This window comes from Chionomys nivalis, chromosome 20 (assembly GCF_950005125.1).
Source record: "Chionomys nivalis chromosome 20, mChiNiv1.1, whole genome shotgun sequence".
Classification (NCBI taxonomy): Eukaryota; Metazoa; Chordata; class Mammalia; order Rodentia; family Cricetidae; genus Chionomys; species Chionomys nivalis.
The window spans coordinates 13,846,132-13,862,928 of NC_080105.1; the positions used below are offsets into that span (position 1 = coordinate 13,846,132).

The 16,797-nt window shown below is 37.2% G+C and overlaps 1 protein-coding gene across 1 annotated transcript in view; it reads right to left on the reverse strand.

Moving 5' to 3' along the window:
• The window catches only part of Naf1 (nuclear assembly factor 1 ribonucleoprotein), a 33,773-nt gene that overhangs the window by 10,958 nt on the left and 6,018 nt on the right, over positions 1-16,797 (reverse strand). The window contains exons 3-4 of the mRNA XM_057752562.1: positions 3,997-4,090; positions 1,614-1,696 (exon numbers count right to left, since the gene is read on the reverse strand). Coding sequence (XP_057608545.1) covers positions 1,614-1,696; positions 3,997-4,090 — 177 coding nt within the window. The remainder of the gene's footprint in view (positions 1-1,613; positions 1,697-3,996; positions 4,091-16,797) is intronic.

Here is a 16,797-nt window from a genome sequence, read left to right on the forward strand (position 1 = left end):
GGTGCTAGAGTCTAATTCTATTCTACCTTCTTCTTTGTTTGAGGTAGGGTCTCATCCAATCCTGCTCAGACTGTTGAATTTACCTTCCCCCTTTCAAATTTACAAAGTTCTCTAAATAAAATTTAAACCCAGATGTAATTTTTGCCTCCATGTATAACTTTCATCTAATGTATATCAACGTTTATTAGTCTCACTTATAAGTCTAAAAATTCACATTATTTGGGATATAAAAACGCCATTTTAAAAGACTGAATTAGCAAAGCATGTATTCTAAAAATAAAATTGCCCAAGATCTTGAGAAAAAAGATGTCATAAAAACAATAATCAGAACTGGAGAAACAATCACTTTTGATAATTTTATTCTTAATTAAAAGAAAAACCAAAAAGTGAAATTTCCCTGCTTCTTCCTTCTCCATTCTGTTACCACTTCCTTGAGGACGCCAGCACGCATTCTGTTCTTGCTGGAGCAAAACTATTTTCTTCTGAAATAGCACAGCAGGCGTGGAAAATTACCCACATACAGTCATGTAGCCTCTCCCACTCCTTCCCTCTTTCCAGTCTAAGGCTTTCCCTCAAGTGTACTGAGATGTGCACTGGCACCATAAATGTTCAGCCTAAGTTTTCAAGGGAGGAAAAGAACAGCATCATTCTACACTCAGAAATCTTCCTCCCTTCATCGTGTTTCCCACAAATAAAAATAGTTTTCAATGCCAATAAATCCTGCCAACTGCTTTGTAATTAGTTGTGGGTATCTAGTCAGCCAAATTAAACATATGTGTGTGGTGAAAGGTAAAACTCGATCCTTTCTAAGCTGTTTTAAAATTAAAACAGTGGGGACAGCAGAGAACCAAGAAAAGTATAGGAGCTTGCCCAATAATAATTTCTTCTTACTGACTCAGTGTAACTTACTTTGATCTCCTGAAGCAAAACAAACAAAACAAAACAAACAAACAAAACAAAAAAATTCATCTTGGAAGAACTAAATTCCAAAAGCATGTTGCAGAGCGCCACGGGTTTCTTACTCATGTTTTCAAGGAAATATACAAATACCCAGCACATTTAATTTTTAAATTAATACCTGTTTAGTACGAGCAAAGTATATGTTTTCAGATTAAGTACGGACATACATGCTTACCGATAAGAGAGAAAAATGGCTCCAGTGGACCTGGCTAATAAATCTATATTGATAACCTCCTACTTTGAGCATAGAGCAACACTGAATTTGTTGCTAAAATATTTTCCATTTAAAAGATTCCACTCTGCACTTTGACCTGAAGAAACCAAAATCTGAAGAGTTTCAAAGCCACTAACTTTGAAAACAAGAATGACAGCTATGACTACCCTGTGGGAATCCTAACTCGGCTCTGAGTACCTGTGGACAACAGCAATGTCATATGCAGTGTTTAGAACTTCTGCCCTTGACGTCTCTGACAGACACATGTGAATGCACTGATCCATGCAGCAGAGAACTCTGAGGAATAGGAAGCCAATTTACAAAATACAGTACTGAGAATGAATCGAAACTTGATGATTTGTCTACTTAAATTAACAAACTCTTAAGACAGCTAGGAGACACCAGAAAAAATAAATCTGTAAGACGAGTTTTAACAGACCTTTCCTGCTGCTTGTCGGTCACTTCTGAAGATGATAGTATCCTCATTTACTGGAGGCATGTTAGTCAGAGACTCAATTATTACTAGAAAACAAACAAAGAACAGGTTATGATTTACAAAGAAGATCTATCAGCATCTAGTCACAAACTTCCACTATGGAGAACGTCTGCTAGTTTACTGACATGAATGCATCTTCCTCTGAGTAAATGAAAAGGGTGACAACAGGCCCACTGTAATTTCTAGGATATACCTTTCTTTCCTAAATCCAAACACATAGTATCCTGAGGGCTTAGCATAACCCCCAATTCTTGTAAATGTTACAGATTTTAAGTTGGTCTACACAGTAATGTGCAACACACATACAGCACAGTAACACAGAATTATCATACTATACAGATAGTTACGTTCACTGGAAGCTCATATTATGAAAAGTAACTCAATTTTTTTATATCTCAATTTAGTACTGAAATTAGTAGTTCTAAATTCTAAATATAAATCCATGATGTCAAATTCAGGAGACCTCACACATACACACAGTAAATAAAATGTAAAAATATATCATGGAGTAAATGTAAAAGCAGTAAATGTAGTAACAGAAGTTTTAGAATTACTTTTATAAAAATAGAGATTTTTACTTTAATCCAAATTTAAATCAAAATTTTACAAAATTGCCGGGCGGTGGTGGTGCACGCCTTTAATCCCAGCATTTGGGAGGCAGAGGCAGGCAGATCTCTGTGAGTTCGAGGCCAGCCTGGTCTAGAAGAGCTAGTTCCAGGACAGGAACCAAAAAAGCTACGGAGAAACCCTGTCTCGGAAAAAAAAATTTACAAAATTATGGTAAATAGTAACTTTTACAAATATTGGTATAGCTATTGTTTAGAAACAGGTCAAAAGGTAAAGTTTCATTTCGGTTCCTTATACAACTGATCAGGAGTAAGACTTGAATTCTGTGTTACCTAGGTTTTAGAAATTAAGAGGGCTTATAATTTAGTTTTCTTTCCCAAATTCAAAATCCCTATGGCTTCCTCAGCTCCTAACTGTAGTCTCAGATTTATCTTATTGTAAGACTCAGTAGTTGTTCTTGGTTGATTACCATAACTTTACTGTAACTAGATGCTGAGATCCAATTATCAAAGACTCTACATTCTATGGTTGTGGGACAGAAAAAATGAGCCATATTTAGTGGGTTGTAGAAGGGAAAATTTCTTGCTTGGCTCAGGTCCTCGTAGGGTCAAGCACTTTATCCTTTGATTGTTAATCTTTCTGAGAAAATCTGCTAACTTCTGTCCTTAGCCAATCTAGGGTTAATGGGAGAGGATGGAGTTCATATTCTTGAAGGCAAATCTCTATATTCTTCACACATAACATGCATTTACAAAGAACAGCTCCATCGCTTTCCCACAGTCCAAGACAAGAGGCGTGGTGCGAATGAGGGGCTTCCCCATCCTCAGGAGTTACTGTTGATTGTACTGTCTTGGCTGACTGTGGAGGGAACCTTTCCAAAAGATAAGCAAAAAAGATGTAATGGTGGTGAAAGGTCACACAGAAAATAAATCCCTGGCTTTAAGAATGAAGATGCTGGGTGGAGTTGACACTTGCCTTTAACCCCAGCATTCCACAGACAGAAGCAAGTGGATTTCTGATTTGAGGCTAGCCTGATCTACACAGAATTCCACGACACAGAGAAAACATGTCTCAAAACAAAAACAAAAACAAAAACAAAAAAGAATGAGAAAGAGAGACATGAAACAGGAAACATGGGAGCGGAGTCTAGAAACCAAAAAGAACAGCAAAAAAAGGACTCCTCCAAAGAGCCTAAGAATGGGGCTCAGGGGGGCTGGAGAGATGGCTCAGAGGTTAAGAGCATTGCCTGCTCTTCCAAAGGTCCTGAGTTCAATTCCCAGCAACCACATGGTGGCTCACAACCATCTGTAATGGGGTCTGGTGCCCTCTTCTGGCCTGAAGGCATACACACAGACAAAATATTGTATGCATAATAAATAAATAAATATTTTTAAAAAAAAAGAAAAAAAAAAGAATGGGGCTCAGCATTCTTGGACATCTGGTTTTAGCTACCAAGACCAGACCTGTATCAGACTATGTGTCCACAAAACTGTTAAATAGGAAATTTATGCTGTTTTACATCTCTAAATTTTTGTCAACTTGTTACAGCCAATAAAGTAAACCAAATCAGAGCAAACTCTCAAAAACTGTCAGCAAGGACAAGAAAAAATATATTTACCTCAAAACTGAGCATTATTCTTTCCAGTTTAATGACCAAGATAAACCGTATGTTTCAAAGAAAATTTACAACATCAATTCCTTAAGCTATTGTCACTGTGTGCTTGGACATAAATTTTGTTAATAAAAGTTACTTACACACCTAATTGTTCAATAATGCTTGAAACATTCCCAAGAGGCTTTAGTTCAATATCTTCGGGCAAAATAACAGTCACTTCTTCAACAGAAGGCAGTTCCTGTAATGTGGGGAAAAGCATTGATCATCTTACAGCTTCAGTAACTTTAAAAAAAGAGAGAAATATTTTCCATTTACAGTGTGACACAGATTGTAAAAGATGTAACATTAAGAGTTTAAAGCATTCCTTTGATGTTTCCTTTGTATAGATGACTGGACTTCTGACTGCATTTCTGCCACTTATGTGGCTCCGTATCTCTAACATGTAAGTCCAGTGAGATGAAGAATATAGACTTAAGTACTATCAATCACAGTCGACAAGAGATGACCTCTTTAAAGAAAAGCTTTATTAACCAGAGACATTCCAATTGAAGAGTTCTACTAAGAACTACAATTCTTCCGCAGCAGGAGGGATCTCTCTTCGAGCTACTTTTTTTAATTTGTCTCATTAACTAATTATAGTGGAATTAACAATCAGCAACCTTTCCCAGCACGAGGTGAAGAGTGAGGGCTGCCAATGACATCAATCAAATACAGTATTCTTGGAAACAGACGTGGCCTGTAAAAGCTGAAAAGGTGTTACCACATACCTTCTTTTCCCAGTTGAAAAAATACGTTTCTTAACACCTACAGATTTCTTTTGTGACCCAACTGTAAAGCATACCTCAGTTGTTATAGAAACTAAATATTGAAATAGATGAAGCAAAACCTAAGAATAAAACTGACCCCAGCTTTCATATTAAATAAACAGAGCTCTTTGCTCTTGACCCTTAACCAAATGATATCCCTCCCGAAGGAGACTTCAAAGCACAAAGGCCCTGTCAATGACGTTAGTGGCAGGATAATGCTTGAACAAATGCTGAGAAAGATGAGAACAACCTAAATAATACCAAGCACAATGCAAAAAAGTGAATTATGGGTGATCATTTTTCCCTGAGGGAACTTAAGTTTTTAAAAGAATCATTCATAGCAGCTTTATTTATGGTACCCAGAAACAGAAAACATACATGTCCCTCAACCAAAAAAATGGATAAAGAAAATGTACATTTACACAATGGAGTTGTGCCAACACAGCTGTTAAAAAATTTAAAATTTACATTATGAAATTTGCAGGCAAATGGATGGAACTAGTAAAACAAAAATCACCCTGAGTGAGGTAACCCAGACCCAAAAAGACAAATATAATATGTACCCATTTATAAGTGAATATTAGCTGTTAATTAAAGGATAACCATGCTATAATCCACAGACCCGGAGAGGCTAAGTAACAAGGAGGACTCAAGAGGGGACACGTGGACCTCCCCAGGGAAGGAGAAACAGAACACATTTCACAGGTGAACTGAGGGAATAGAAGGAGAGTACTGGAAGAGACTTTGGAATTAGAGGAGGGGAATTTTGAGGTTATATGGAAACCTATGCAACGCAAACTTTCTGTCATCTACAAAAGTAAGCCCAGTGAAGACTTAGTAATAGGGGATATGGAGCCTGACCCAGCCATCTTCTCTAACTAAGACAAAGCTTCCAGTGGTAAGACTGGGATATCAAGCCAGCCACAAAACCTTCAACCTATAACTTGTCCTGTCTGGCAAAGTGCACTAGGGTTAACAGTGACACAGAACTTGAGGGAGTAGCCAACCAGTGATTGGTTCAGCTTGAGAACCATGAAAGGGAGACCACACGACACTGCCTGAAGGGCCAGAAACTACAGTCTGAATAGCCTAGAGATCTAGGGTAGAACCAAACATAACTAGCAAAAAAGGAAGGAAGGAAGGGAGGGAGGGAGGGACGGAGGGAGGGACGGAGGGAGGAAGGGGTCAATGAAATGATTCTAAATGATACTCTGCTAATCTTATAAACTAGGGAGTAGCCCAATCATCAGAGAGGCTTCATCTAGCAACTGATGGGAGCAGAGGCAAAGATCCACAGCCAAGCATTAGGCGGAGCTTAGGAAATACTATGGAAGAAGGGAGAAAGAACTGAGGAATCAGAGGGGTCAAGGACACCTTAAGAACACAGTACACAGAGCTCACAGAGACTAAAGTGATAATCAGGGAGTGTGCATGGGTCCGCTCTAGGTCCTTTACATACACACTGTATTTGTGTAGCTTGGTGTGGGGTTGTCCCCGACTCTTGTCTACTCTAGGGACTCTTTTCCTACTGGGTTGGCTCACCCCCAGTCTTGCTATGAGAGTATATGCTTGGTCTTTTTGTAACTTGTGCTGTGGTGCATATGTGATATGCAGCATTATCGATTGGTATCCCCGGAGGGCTGCTCTTTTCTGAAGGGCAATGGAGGAGGAGTGGATCTAGGAGAGAAGAGAGGCAAAAGTGGAGGTAGGGGAGAACTGCAGTGGGGATGTAATATATAAGAAAAGAATAAACAAATTATATATAAAAAAGAATCATTTAAGCATATATCTAAAATACACTTTCCTTCTGGGACACACTATTAATTTTTTTTTACTTACAAAGAGATGTTAAGGGTTTCAGCCAACTCAATGCAGTAATTTGCCTCAGAATGGTTAAAACACGCTTAGGATTAAAGAAAATAACTTTGTTTCAATTATCAGATTTCTTCTGAGTATTTTTGGGAGAAGAAAACCACCTGTCATTTTTGAAATTTACTATTTTTTTTTAGTAGTTATAGGTTTTCCCTACATGTATATCTGTAAACAATCCCTGGAACTTGAGACACAGATAGCAGTGAGTCACCAGGTGGGTGCTGGGAATTCAAACTCTTTAGGGCCAAGCAATCTCTCCAGCCCCCATTTGCCATCTTAACACAATAAAGACAGAAGAAGGTTTTCTGGTAAAATCCTGCTTTTTAAAGTATCAGTATGTATAACAGACACCAAAAAGTCTTTCAAAGTTATAATTGTAAAATATAGGTTCATGCTAAAAACAAAACAAAACAAAAAAACAAAACAAAAAAATCACTCTCTGGTAGTACAGAACACAAAGTAGAAAACAACCCCCTGATCGCCAACAAACCACACCAGTTACTATCACAAGCCCATGCTTCCTTCAATACATTCACTATGCAAACACAGGCTTCATTTAACATAATACTCATCACTCTCTTGAAATGCCCTTGTTGCATACCAGCTACTTCCTTTACAGCCTGAATATCTTCCTATACCAAAATATAAGTATCTACCCTGTCCTGTAGAGGCGTGCCATAATCAACCACAGTAACATGCTCGCTAAAAACCTTTGTCACACGTTTTCACAGTCTTTGTATGACTTCTGTTGTAAGTAGACCTCCTATATTAAAAAAGTATTTCATATTTTGACATACACTTGCTAAATTTCTTCTAAAAAACACTATCGTTTCACACTTCCTACATGGTGCCATTACTGAGAAGCAAATTTAAAATCACTGCCAGCTGATATAAAATAAAATAGTATCTTGTTTTAAAACTTTTTGTTTTGAACATGACTGAATACCCTTTCCATATTTCTTGGCAATCTGCATGTGCTTAAAAACTGCACATGTAAGTAATTTCTAGTTTTCTTTCGGAGGATTTCTCTTTTACTGACTTTTATGAAAACTGTGGACTTTCTAAGGATATTTTCCTTGTTTCAAATGTGTGGCAAATATGCTCCCCATGCCCCTAGCAGTTTGTCTGGTACACATCTGGTCTTCTGAGCTGTCTTGCCCACTGGCATTTTCTTCACTTCTCTAGTTTCAAAAGTTAGTATTTGCTTACCTAATTCATTATTTTAACCTTGCATAAAAGAAGTAGAACAGGGATTGGTTTTATCTTTACCTAAAATACTTGTCAGTAATTCTCAGAGATTACAATCTTTTAAGACTGACTTGAAAATTAGACTTTAACATACTAAATATACTTATCCCTGCATTTTTTTTTACCAAAATCTCAATTTAGTTACACTGATATCTGATAGTGTCAGTACCAAATTATTTTAACAACTGTGGCTTTCATAATACAGTATTCAGAAAGAGCTAATTCCTACCAATTCCATCAACATTTCCCCTAACAGCATTTTCTAACTGTTTTTACATGTTTATTTTACTAGGCAAACTTCAAAACTGTCCTAGTATTGTTGCTAGTATTAACTGAGATCCCGGTTTAGTAGTTTTGATATTTACATAGGCACTTAGGTTTGTTAGGTTACTTTATTCACAGATTCAATGCAATGCCCATCAAAATCCCAGCAAAAATCTTCAATGACCTCAAAAGAACAGTACTCAACTTCATTTGGAAAAGCAAAAAACCTATGATAGCCAAAACAATCCTGTACAATAAAAGAACTTCTGGAAGCATCACAATCCCTGACTTAAAACTCTACGACAAAGCTACAGTACTGAAAACAGCCTGGTATTGGCGTAAGAACAGACAAGAGGACCAAAGGAACTGAATAAAAGACCCGGGTATCAATCCACACGTCTTCGAACACTTGGTGTTTGATAAAGAAGCAAAAAATATCAAATGGAAAAAAGAAAGTATATTTAACAAGTGGTGCTGGCATAACTGGTTATCAACATGTAGAAGAATGAAAATAGACCCATATCTCTCACCATGCACAAAACTCAAGTCCAAATGGATCAAAAATAAAGCCAGCCACACTGAACCTTATAGAAGAGAAAGTGGGAAGTACACTTGAATACATTGGCACAGGAGACCACTTCCTAAATATAACCCCAGCAGCACAGACACTGAGAGAAATAATTAATAATAATGGGACCTCCTGAAACTGAAAAGCTTCTGTAAAGCAAAGGACACGGTCAACAAGACAAAATGACAGCCTACAAAATGGGAAAAGATCTTTACTAACCTCACAGCAGACAGAGGTCTGATCTCCAAAATATACAAAGAACTCGAGAAATTGGACACCAAAAGATCACATAATCCAATAAAAATGGAGTACAGACCTAAATAGAGAACTCTCAACAGAGGAATCTAAAATGGCTGAAAGACACTTAACGAAATGTTCAACATCCTTAGCCATTAGAGAAATGCAAATCAAAACAACTCTGAGATTCCATCTTTTATCTGTAAGAATGGCCAAGATCAAAAACACTGATGATAACTTATGCTGGAGAGGTTGTGGGGTAAAGGGAACACTCCTGCATTGCTGTGGGAATGCAAGCTGGTACAACCACTTTGAATATCAATGTGGCAACTTCTCAGGAAATTAGGAAACAACTTTCCTCAAGACCCAGTAATACCATTTTTGGGTATACATCCAAAGGATGCTCAATCATGCCATAAGGACATGTGCTCAACTGTGTTCATAGCAGCTTTGTTTGTCATAGCCAGAACCTGGAAACAACCTAAATGCCCCTTGATTGAAGAATGGATAAAAAAAAAAAAAAAAAAATGTGGTACATTTACACAATGGAGTACTACACAGCAGAAAAAAATAATGACATCTTGAATTTTGCAGGAAAATGGAGCTAGAAAACATCATTTTGAGTGAGGTAACCCAGACACAGAAAGACAATTATCACATGTACTCACTCATAGGTGGTTTTTAAACATAAAGCAAAGAAAGCCAGCCTACAAACCACAATCCCAGAGAACTTAGACAACAATGAGGACACTAAGAGAGACTTACATAGATCTAATCTACATGGGAAGTAGAAAGTAGACAAAGACAAGACCTCCTGAGTAAATTGGGGGAGGGCTGAAGGGAAAAGCAGGGAAGAAGGGAGGGGAGCAGAGAAAATTGTAGTGCTCAATAAGCATCAATTAAAAAAAGGAAAAAGAAATAAGTTAATTTATCCATTACTTGCTATCACAAATTCCTAGTACTCCCTCTGTGCACTCTCTTCTCTCCCCCCTCTTTTGAGATGGGGTTTCACTACACAAGCAAGGCTGTCCTAGAACTCACTGCGTAGACCAGGCTGACCTTGAATTCAGTTAGGCCAACCTTTTACCTTTGCCTCCCAAGTGCTGGGATTGTAGTGTAAGCCACTATGTGCCTGACTTTCATAGCTAACACACTGTTCTACAATATTAGTACATTATGTTTTCAGATTCTTTAGTGTCAAGTAAGTATAGCAGTGGGCATAACATCTAATTCTAAGAATGTTACAAATGTTAAGAATAATTACATATTGATATGTATCTTAATAAGGTTAAGAAAATAAATAACTATTCTTCTAAGATTAATCAAATGCAGCCTAGTAAGTTTTACTGTTTTTTCATTAGTTTGACATCAGTATTAACACAATTTTTGTAGGTTAAGCTTGCTAGCCCTACAGTATGAAGTCCTAATACCCTATGGTAAAGCGTACCTATAGGGGAGAAAATAAGTTATGTAGTACCAGACTTTTCTAAGGCAAGCACTATTCTGTTGTCACAGGGGCCTCTCAACACCTTGTTTCAATCATTATTATTGTGGAGGTCCAAAGAGGCCAAAGGTCAGAGAGTTTTGGGACTTGTTTTTAGTTTGAGATTATTGTGCTTCTAACTCAAACAAAGGTCCCACCTAGTTGTAAATCAGAGTTCTGCTCTCTCAAGGCTACTGTAAAGAGGTGTGGCTAGTTGACAGACCTCTGGCTCCTGAAACAGGAAAGTAGTTGGTTCCTACCTAAAACAAAAGTCTAAGGATCCAACTAGGTTCTTGTACCCTTTATGGAAATTCTACCAATGAAGTGTTTGCCTACAGGGTGTTTAGTCTAGGGCAGCAGTTAAGGACATAATGCTGAATGCACCCCATGACTTTCAATTTGTATGTTAATACAGACCTTTTGTTCTACTCCTAACTTTTGAAATCAGGGGTATGTTAAGCTGTTAGAAATTAAACAGTACTGAAATTCCCTCCCAATACTGTCCTATGTGTTTCTGCATTTTATTATTTTAGTTCGCATCTTGGTATTCCTTACTGTAATTCACACCTCCACTCTGGAAGACAGGTAATCTGTCGAAGCTGGTCCCTGACAATTATAACAATGAGAAGTTCCAGCTAAACATGTGCAAGGCATCTGATTTCCTGTAGAAACACAGAGAAAAAATATTGATATCTGTGACTGTCACCACACTTCCAACTTCAGTTGAGTAGTTCTAAGGGGCCTATAACATGAAAATGTATATTTCCTCAGCATTAAATTACTTTTATTCATGCAGTAATTCGTTTATATGCGTGTGTGTGTGTGTGTGTGTGTGTGTGTGCGCAGGTGTGTATAGAAGCCAGGGACTGAAATTGTCTTTTATCATTCTCATCTTGTTTTATGAAATATAAAATGCTGAATATAAAGCTCACTCTTTTAGCTACACTGACCGGTCTGTAAGTTCCAGACCTGTAGTCAAACCCTCCCTCCCCAGTGGTGGAGTAAGTAACAGAGCCAGTGAACCCTTTATAGACAGCAGAACACCTACCTATATAGTTCTGTATATAAAGTCTCTATTCTCAATACTCAACAGAACACAGAGCATACACAATGAACTAAATACTGTACACAAAGTGCAAGAGGTAAGTAATGGAACTAGCACCACAAGATTCCAATGTGAACTTATTACAAAGTATACCTTTGCAAGTTAGCTAAATTAAGCTGTTTGAAGTCACTTTCAGAATGGCAGACACTTTTCAGACAAAAATCAAGGAAAGATGGATGTTTATTTCCTTCAAATAAACAGACTAGGAGACAGAAAAGAGAAAAGGAATATTTCAAGTTCTATCAGCTAGATTTCATCCAACAGATATTCTTTCCATGAAAATTCTTAGTGGTTTAAGGAAGCAGAACTTTGAAAGGGTAGTTTGGGATAGGTCCCTAGAGAATTTAATGGGAAGTTTTTGGACTGCCATATCCAATAGAGCACTATTAAGATTCTGTCTTAATGCATGCATTCCATGGGCCACCATCTCTTCCCTAACTACTGGACCTAAAGAACACCACTACCAAGGCTAGCTATTCTTTACCAAGTTACTCTATCCTTTTCCTCCTTCAAAACATACTAATATTCCATTTATCACACTCCTAATGAGAACAAACCCAGCATGTAGGACACAGCTGGAGCACACAGAATGATGCCTAGCACAGTCACTAGAAATTAATTAAATGAACTGATCCATATTACCACTCCAAGCTAATAAAACATCTCAGAAGTCAAGGTTCATTTTAGTCACAGCAAAAGTCAGAAAATGAATATATAATTTAATATACAACCCTCAAGAAAGAAAAAACACCTGAACCAAACCACCTCAAAATAAAATAAAGCTGCTTAGAAAACCTGACTGCCAAAAATGATGCATAGATACCTCTAGCTTGCAGTAGCAAGCATTACTACAATTAAATTAACACCTGGCTTCCCTGGTAACATAGCAGCTGCCCTGGGCAGATAATACGTAAATCTCCTCAGAGGCATATTATCCTCATTAAAGGAAACAGAGGCGAATCATTTTATTTATTTTTTTGTAGGTGATAAAAAGATATACGGTGCCAAGAAATAAAAATACACAAATGTCAACAATAGGGGAAAACCAAACTGGAATACACACTGATGGGTATGGCTATTTTGATTACAGACACAATTTAAATATTTGGAAAGGATCTCTGCAATAGATAATACAGAAATAATGAAAGGGAAACAGGGTAGAAAGATCTTCAAGTAATGAACAAAACCCAGGACAGTAAAAAGAAAGAAGGGTACTTAACTGCAGATTAGGAAAATTAAATGAGCTGATATTGCCCATAGCCACTGTGAACAACTATAAACAATTCCTTTCATTCTGCATACCCAAATAGAAAGAAACTAACCATATGTGGTTAAGTTTAAATGTAACCGACTAAACTTAAATTTAATTATGAGCCAATCTCAAGTCAGAATGACGACATTTAAGATGTACGATGGCTTTAGTGTTAAGAAGACATGGACAAGTCCATCAACGCAGTCTTCTGCACAACCTCACTTTACTTTCTCACACAGAAAGAGTCCACAACTGCAAGGCACATACACAGGCATTAAAATGGGTGTACTTCCAGCCACTAACACAGGTAAAAATCTAAAATTACATCACAATAGCATGTACCTAACATTAATGAAATGTCATAATACTAACCTAAATATTCCACTTGTGAAATCAAGATTTGTGATTAAACTATACTTTAAAAAACTTGTTTTATATGTACATTATCTGCAATTAAAAAGTTATGCTGTCACTTACCTAAAACACGTTATAAAATGTCCACTGCCGAAAAATTAAAGAATAGCAAAAATATTTTCCTTAGACACAGTCCTTATTTCTGTATTTGATAATAAAGAATAAGTAAAGACTGACATTGTCAGTCAAAAGGCTACCTGAACATACAATACAACAGGCACTTCTGGTAAAGGAATGACTAAAATTCAACATACTAAATAAATTCAAGTCATTCATTTCCTACACACTCCCTAGCTAATCAAAGGGCTTTCTGAGGCAAAGGTGATACAAACACAATTTAAGAAAGCTGACATGCAACGTAGATCCTTTATCACGACAAAATAATCTACTATTATTGAAAAGTTAAGTAGGAGTATTAGCTAACTTAGAGCAGATGTCAGCATGGCTAGGTACTTTGCTATTAATCTTACCACTTAATAGATTCTCAGGAAAGTCTCCTTCTGGCACCAGTGTTTTTCCATGAGCAATGCAGAAACTGAGTGAAAGTTTAGCACAAATCTTACAACATGCTGAGGAGTCATCATCAAAGCAGCAGCATAATAAATTTGGAGACTACATACTAGACTAGAACAAAATTGCTATGACTTCCTGATAAGTTACTTATAAGCAAGTCATAAGAAAATTATAAGTCTCAGGGACAGTGTGATGATACCTGCCATTAATACCTTAGGAGGCAGAGGCAGGCGGTTCTCTTGTGAGTTCTAGCTCAGCATGGTCTATACAACTAAAAGTTCCAGGCTAGCCAAAGCTAAACAAGGAGGCTGTCCCATAGCAGATCAAATCAGACCCTAACAACACTTCTGAAACAACAGATGTTAGAACATCCGAGTTACACAAGGTGTAACTCTTCAACAAGACAATGAATGAGCAACAAACAACATTCAAAATGTGCCCTATTAAAAACGAAACTTCAAGAACAAAACTGTAAGGAGCTAGTCCCAAAAACATGCCCTGACAAGATAACATTCATCCTTTACAATGGCTTTGACTTCTCTAGCTTTTTTTAAGGTTTACTACTGGAAAAGGAAAAAGCAAAAAAAAAAAAAGGCAAAATTATCTAGACCATTACTTGTGTTTTACTCACAAAAATGGAGTAAAAGCAGAGAGGGTTCTGGGAAAAAGAAGCAAACATTCCAAATAGAAGCCAATCCCTTCTGGTACTAGTTTGGGCAGAAGTGAGAAAAGCCTGGAAGTGGGATAAATTATGTAACCACTTTCCTCTCATTACCCAAAAGAATGCATGCACACGGCCAACAATTACCTGATGCTATTAGGTGAGCCTTCACTTTTCAGATATAGTTGTAAAGTAGGATCCAATCTCTGGAGTCCTGAGAGCCATGACTGAAATTTTATTTTTCCTATATCTGGTGAAACATATTGGAAAAAGAATGGATTAGGTCCTTACAGCTTGTGTCCACTATGACCAATTTAATATTTCATTTATTATCTTTCAACTTCTCCAGGAGAAGCTCCAGAGATTTCTGTAGAATTCAGCCATTTCTGTATTGTACCATTTGTGCCCTCATTCATTATTTTTATATGATACAAAACAGTCTCAGGTCAGCATATTAAATAGTTACAACTAAGAAAGTCAATGATTCTTGGAAATGTCTTTTAGTTTTCCTTTTCCAATGATTATGTTTTCGTCTTATTTTTCTCTAAAATGACTGTCAACAAAAACAAAGCTCAAGAATGTGCACCAAGGCACACACCTTTAATCTCAGGGAGGGGCAGCAGATCTCTGAGAATTCAAGGCCAGCCTGAGGCTAAGCCAGGGCTATGTAGTCAGACCCTGTCTCAAAAGCAAACAAAAATCAAGCAAGCAAGCAAGCAAGCAAGCAAACAAAGCCTACAAGCCCAGACTTCATTAAAAACTGCAAAAGACTCAAATACAAAACTGAATTAAAATTATATTTCAGTATAAAAAATCTTAAACACTGCTACCTCAGGATTATATATTTAGTTTATCTAAAGCTTATATAAAACTAAGAGAAAAGGCACTGTCAAATAACTGCATGCAACAGTTTATGTTTCTGAAACAAAGGCAAAAAAAGGTTCAGTTTAGAACGAACATTGGCCTTGTGTATGACAAATGAACAAACTGTCATCTTCTGAGTTCCTACTGACTCTGAGCATGCAACTGGTCTGTGACAGAACCATTCTTCCTTGGGCAAGTTCAAGTGATCTTCACCTCATCACTCCCGTCCGACACAGTCCTACTATACACACAGCGCTCCCCTGACATTCGGTCACTATCCCCACACTTCAGTTAGACAAACTTCCTTATTCAAGTCTACCAGGAAAACAAGACTATGGAATGAGTCTGTGTAGTTATATTCATACAGGAGATACACTGGAAATGTATGCCTACTCCAGTGCATAAAATCTTCATTTGAAGCCTAACAAATCATTCATTCACTACCTTGAATAAATGTACATGGTGCTAGATGGGACCCAGAACACTGTGGGTGTGAAGGCAGGTGCTTTAGCGAGTGCATTATGCTGCATATGAGCTTTATGCAATCATTTGTATAGTGAAAGACAAAAGCCTCATATCAAATACTAATAAAAACTACATCTTCCTCTAAGTGTATAAAACATTACTTAAACACCAGGCATTGTGTCAAGTTTCATTAGTATCCAGGTTAGAATATAGTAAATCCCAACCTACCCAGTCATAAAAAGATTAAACTTAAAAAGAACCTTCCCCTATATTTAGGACAAAATGACAAATAAGTCAGTCCTTGAGAAACAACATATTCAATTAGTAATGATTAGTGCACACTATAGTATAACAGTTTCACAGGAACTGGGACATCAAGCAGGTATGAATATTCCAGTGAAGCTTCTAACCACCTGAAGTAGCCTAGGTATTTCCTTCCTTCATGTGATATGTTTTGGATGTGTCTGCCTTAGCATATTAGGTGAATAAATGTCCTCAACCCACTCTTTCTTTTTTCTTTTTTTAAACAAAGGCAGTCTTGATGAGAAAGTTAAATTTCTCATGAGCAGCAATTAACATTTTCTTGGTCATACTGTATCACAAGCATAAATACACACGGTTATCCCTATTGAGCATTGTTCGCTTTTTATACCCCAGAGCACCAAAATCACAATTTTAAAATGTGAAAGTCTTTCAGGTTTTTGGACAAGAAAATAAGCAATAATTTATAGAACTCGTTTCTAGTTCATAGATTGGAACATTGCCATCCCTAATGTTTTTAAAAATTCAAATTTTCAATAACATTTGTTTTATTTTAACGAAGAACTCTGAGCATAAGTTTCTGAGAAATATTTCAAAAGGCATCTAATTTTCCAATTCAGCGACACATAGTACGATGGACTTAACATAACTCCAAAGCTGCAGTGCACACGGTGCTCTACATCATACAGGCTCTATAGAAACCGCTCAGCACTCAAAGGTTTACGCTGAAGAAATGCAATTCATTAAATCACACATCAGAGTCTGTAACTGATACATCACCAAGAGACCCAACTGGACTCCTTTTTCAGTTCCTCTATGGTTCATTATTAATATCGCTTTCTGTGTTCCTTTGACCACCCCCCCCAACCCAGTTTCTGTTTTTGAGACAGCGTATCTATACAATTCATGCTGACTTTTGGGATTCAAGCATG